Raw genomic sequence first — 6,000 nt, forward strand, 5'->3', positions numbered from 1 at the left:
AGGGAGATAAGTGATTGAATATAACAATGAATGAATCAATGAATGAATGAGTGAATGACAAGGTTGTATTAGGAGTTGAGAACAGAAGCATTATCTTGCTGTGCAACCTTAATGAAAGCAGGGGTTTAGTCTTCTGGCAAGCATCTGGTGCTCCAAAAACAAGAAGGTCTCCCGTTCCTGCCTAGAATTGCATTAATACGTCTAGAGCATCTTTCTCATTTTTATATGGATTTATAAATTAGGAAACACTCTTACTCATATTAGGTTGTTTGACAAAGTCATGAGTAGTTATTTGCCTTTTGAAAGCATTCTCTACCTTCCTGCAGAATCTGTAAAATAACCAGAAGCCCAAATAAAAATTCATTTGTGCATTTGAATCCTCTATCATTAGGCAAATATGCAATGCAATTATTTTCATAATTGCATAATATCAAATGTTATCTTTTAAGTTATACATGAATCAGCTTGATGCTGCCCAAAGCTCTCAGTGGCAAAACACAATGGCAAGAAAAAATAATAGTAAAGAAGATCACTACGCCTTTTTTCATCTAAGTGTCTGGCATTTTGTTCATACAAAGCATTGCACTGCAAAATACTTCATTATCCCACTTAGCCATTCAGTTATTCCATCTGATATCTTAAATAATAAAAACATAATTTTCTTAGAAAACATATATTATAGTAATTACCTCATTACACACATAATCTAGAAACAGCCATATACATTTGTAAAAAGAATGATAACAATATAAATATTTACAAAACACTCTATTCAATTAATTCAACCACTAGACCATGTATATGTTTATATTATGTTTATGATGAAAATTTTTATTTAATTTATTTTTTAAATTTACATCCAAGTTAGTTACCATATAGTGCAATAATGACTTCAGGAGTAGATTACTTAATGCTCCTTCTCCATTTAGCCCATCTTCCCTCCCACAACCTCTCCAGTAATTCTCTGTTTGTGCTCCATATTTCAGAGTCTCTTATGTCTTGTCCCCCTCCCTATTTTTATATTATTTTTGCTTCCCTTGACTTATGTTCATCTGTTTTGTATCTTAAAGTCCTCATGTGACTGAAGTCATATGATATTTGTCTTTCTCTGGCTGACTAATTTCGCTTAGCATAATACCCTCTAGTTCCACCCACATAGTTGAAAATGGCAAGATCTCATTCTTCTTGATCGCTGAGTAATACTCCATTGTATATATATATATATATACCACATCTTCTTTACATGACGTACCAATTGTTTTATTGGCTTATGCCAGGGATAGATTTTAGATCTTTTATTAATTAACAGGTGAATATTCTCTAGAGGAGAAAAGGGATTACATGTAGAAATAATGACAGATTTATAAATAATAAAGTTTGTCACAGCTACTATAGAATGAAATTAATAGGAATGTTTGGTGTGTGAAAACCAATACAAGAGAGAAATTGTAGGTGCTTATATAAAAGAGCCAAATGAATCCAGTGAACATAATCTTGACCGTTTGCAAGGATTTTTTTTCTGAGAATTTCCCTGACACAGTTTCAACTTAATATCAGAATATTAAGGGATGTAACAGATTGATGCAATTTTAACATTCTGACCCAATATGGGGCAATTGGCCTGGCTTTTGTCCTTCCTAAGGCACAGATCCTCAAACTTCTTGGTTGTATGCCATGCCTCATCCTGCTTTTCTGTTTATTTAATCTAACTAAAGTAACTTTCATTTGTGTGTAACCAAAAGAATCTTTATTACACTAAGGTATTAAAGGAGATATCAACATTCTCTGCAAGATAAGGGAAAGGTGTTTTAGAGGAAAGGAAAGAAGTATTTAAAGTATAGGTCCTATTTAATACATAAGGACACAGTAGGGAGTTTGATACATAACATTATTAGCATTTGGCTTTTGATTAGGTAATGTATGTATCTATTTAACAAATATTTGTTAATGTTTTATATTCTAGATTTTGTGGATATAACGATGAAGCTGGAATCTGAACTAAACCATGACTTATGGAGTTTACGTTTTGTCCTGTCTGCAGCAAATTGACATAAAAGAGGCACTGTGTATTTAAAAAGGATATTTAAGTCCCCTGTGCTTATAGTGACATCCCACTGCTTATTGCCTTACTATGTTGAAATATTCTTTGATGGAAATGGAGCAGTTCCCTGTTAGCTTCCTGTTTACCCCATGTCGGGAAGACAGCATTTGGAAATGTGACTATTGTAAGCTCTATCCAGAGGTTAGGTGTTTTGGGAATGGATCTGTCCAGATTGATTCAGACTTGATTTTTAAGCCTGATCCCCCATCCTGGACTCATGTATTCTTTGTTGCTTTATAACCCTTGGGTCATTTTAGTTTGTTGCAGAGCCCTAGTACATGCATCCTTATCTCCTTTGTCTTTACCCCGTAAACAATGGGGTTCATAGTAGGTGGCACCAGTAAGTAGAGGTTTGCCAGGAGGATAAGGACATGCTTGGGTACCTGATTTCCAAAGCGATGGGTAAAGAAGGAAAAGAAGGCCAGAGTATAAAATATCAAGATGACACATATATGAGCTCCACATGTTCCAAAGGCTTTTATCCGGGCTTCCCTAGAAGGTAGTTGGAAGACTGTTCTCAGGATTAGCCAGTAGGACAGGGAGATGAAGACAAAGTCTAGCCCTGTGGTGAGGAGAGCAGCAGTGAGCCCGTAAATGCTACTGAGAGCAATGCTATTACAGGCCAACTTGGCAATGCCCATGTTCTCACAGTAGGTATGGTGGATGATGTGTTCCCGGCAAAAGCGTAGCCGGAGAATGAGGAGGACACCAGGGGTGACCACAGCCACACTCCGAGCCACCAGAGCCAGACCCAGCTTGCTAATGAGAGAGCCTGTAAGAAGAGTTGCATAACGGAGTGGTGTACAGATAGCCACGTAGCGATCAAAAGCCATGGCCAAGAGAACAGCGGATTCAGAGAGGAAAAGAGCATGAACAAAAAACATCTGTGTGAGACATGCAGGGAATGTTAATGGGGAAGGGCCTTTCCAGAAGATAAGAAGCATTTGGGGCACTGTCACAGTACAAAGGAGAACATCATTGAGTGCCAGCATGGCCAGGAAGAGATACATGGGTTCATGGAGGTTCCTGTCCCCAGCCACCACTGCCATAACCAGGCCATTGCCTATCACCGCCAAAAGGTACATGAAGCTGAAGGGGATAGAGATCCAGATTTGGAAGTCTTCTAATCCTGGGACTCCAGTCAGCAGAAAGCCAGTGAGGTGAGTGGATGTAGAATTGGATGTTCTTGTAAACAGGTGGCCCAACTCTGTTACATGAAAATCAGAGAGAAAATAGGTGGAGCAAACACTAATAGAAAACACATATTTATTCTTTCATCCTAGTTAAAATCTAACAATTAATTCTGGGATGAGGAAGTAGAAACAGAATAAAATGGTCTGAGAAAATTATTAAAAATCTGAATGACGGTGCCTGGATGGCTTAGTGAGTAGAGCTCATGACTCTTAATATTGGGGTCTTGAGCCTGAGTTCGAGCCCCATGTTGGGCTTACAGCTTACTAAACACACATAAACACAACAAACAAAAAAACCACCCCTGCCACAAACCTGAATGATTATGGGCAAACCACTTCCCTTTTATGGGGCATCTTGCTATCTCTGAAAAAAACAAAACTATGAATCAGAAAAATAAGTGGTAAAACCTTTATTTTTGTAAACTTAATTGTTATAAACACATAATTTATATGTATGCTTTTTCAACTTTCAATGGTGCTGTGTATATAGTTTTTGCTTTTCTAACTTGATAATAATTTATTAAATACCAAAAAGTAGTTTCTCTTTATTTTTTCTCTATAACACTGAATAGAAGACTGGAGAGGGTTCATATTTCATTCTTTGACAAAGTTAATGGAAGGACAGGGGTTGAATGGTCAACTGATACATGAATCTGCATGAAGATTCCAATTCTTGTTTCCCATCCTGATAGTATGAGTGATGTTTCCTTGGCTTACTTTTTCTACAATAAATAAAATGTTTTATTGATCTGCTTCTCACTTGAACTCTTGAAGACAATAGTTTAATTAACATGAAATTTAAACTGCTCTGCTAAAATTGTGGTATTATTCAGACCCTAAGAAGCACAAACTCTCAAGGATCATAAACTAGAATCAAGGAAGATGAAGACAAATAAAACTCCAGAGTAAAGAATGTTTTCATTCAGGACAAGACTGTCACTGAAAATATGTCAAGGCCCATGATTTTCAATTCCTATTATTGAAAGACCCAACTGTGGAGTAGAAGGACTACAATCTTCACATTCACCAACAAAAGAGTAAGATCACATTTTAGCAACTTTTTAAAGTAATGACAGTTCTTACTTTTCATGTATCAAAAACGTTTGATAAAAATAGGTTTCTTAAAAAATACCTCAAATATATCTTCCCAGGGCTTATAAAACACTAATTCAATTAGTCAAGTTTGTAATCAGATGCAATACTTTTGGTAAAGGCACTAAGATGTTTATAAATACTTTTTGACTGCAAATCATGAAAAGTTTCAAAATGATGGATAATAAATGCTGTTTAGCTAAAACAAAACAAAAGAAAACAAAAAACCAACATCTAAAATCTGCAAAGGGTCCACTTTTCATGTGACACTTCCACAAGTATGGAAAACTACACTGTAGTGCAAGATGTCTATTACACTTTAGTTGTTAATTGAAACCCTTCACAGATTTTCACAACCCTTAACAAAGAAGTAGGGCACCTTATCACATGAGTTAACACATATTTATTCTATTCTCCTTCACACTGTCCTCTCTCTCTTCCTCTCTCTCTCTCATCTCTTAACAAAAATTTTCATCAAAAAAGATGAAATGGTTTTGAATGCAAGTCCAAGAGAGAATTTTTGAATGATTATTTTAGAGATATAACCACAACTTTATTATCCTGGTAAGAATGACACTTTGCTTCTTTTATCTAGTTGTTTCCCAGCAGTGCCTGGCTTTCGTGTAGCAATCACACAAAAAATGTCAGCATATTTAAATAGAAGACATACCACATTTCAGCACAGGGATCAGAAATATAGCAGTAATGGTAAAGATAACAATTACAAATATGTATAAATGCTTACCATGTGCTAAGCATTTTCTTAAAACTCACTCTAATCACTTTACATGGATTATCCATTTTAATGGTAACAACTACTATATGAAGTAATTATTGTTAGTACCTCATTTTACACAGAAGGAAACTCAGGTACTCAAGGACTTTCCCAAGGTCACAACACTAAGGAGTATGTAAACCCTGTTTCAAAATCATGAACCTTAATTGCAGGGCCCAAATTATTAACCATTGAACTATTCTAACTTACCTTTTAAATTCATGAGTTTTCTAAATCATTGGGAATATAAAAAGGCAGACCTTGAATTTCCTTTTAGCACTGTCCACACTGATATTCTTAGGTCTTAGGTAAAAATGTCATGTCTTGTTTGTAGGGATTCAGCAGACATTTGTAGGCATATATATACCACCTGTGTTGTACATAGATCTCTATGACAACAATTGAAAGAATAACCTCAGGGCCAAGAAGTCTTTTGGGCATTTTACCTGATGCGTGATTGCTTTTGCACCTGAGACCCAGTCAGTATATGGATTACTAAACCGACCTTTCACATTTGTGATTATTTTCCCAAATTTGAACTGTGTTGGATAATTTTCCATCTCAAACCAAATCTCTGAGCAACATCTCTGCACTTTTTTTCTAGTTCAGGATGTAGTCCTTGCAGGATACTATTGCATGACTATTCTGAAACATGGATGTCTTTTATGATAAAGCCCAACTATTGAGACTATTTTAATATGTGTCCCTACATGGCCAGGTGTCCTTTAGTGAGATATTTTGAAGTTATTCTAAAGGAAAAACATTACAGTATATTTGAAGATTTAAAATATTTAAATACTTGAAATGTTTTAGATATTTAAAGATTTAAAAATTTATAT

General features: G+C 35.5%; 1 protein-coding gene across 1 annotated transcript; it reads right to left on the reverse strand.

Annotated features, from left to right (window-relative positions):
* Positions 1-2,349: 2,349 nt before the first annotated feature.
* On the reverse strand, positions 2,350-3,186 carry LOC144225570 (olfactory receptor 52D1-like). Its single transcript, XM_077756791.1, has one exon. It carries the CDS (start codon positions 3,184-3,186, stop codon positions 2,350-2,352), a length of 837 nt encoding a protein of 278 aa, XP_077612917.1.
* Between the last annotated feature and the right edge of the window lie 2,814 nt (positions 3,187-6,000).

This window comes from Crocuta crocuta, unplaced genomic scaffold, assembly GCF_008692635.1.
Source record: "Crocuta crocuta isolate KB4526 unplaced genomic scaffold, BGI_CrCroc_1.0 scaffold666, whole genome shotgun sequence".
Classification (NCBI taxonomy): Eukaryota; Metazoa; Chordata; class Mammalia; order Carnivora; family Hyaenidae; genus Crocuta; species Crocuta crocuta.

Excerpts from the sequence above, each read along its gene's own strand:
- LOC144225570 (XM_077756791.1), bottom strand. The coding sequence starts at position 3,186 with ATGTACCTTTTGGCGGTGATAGGCAATGGCCTGGTTATGGCAGTGGTG.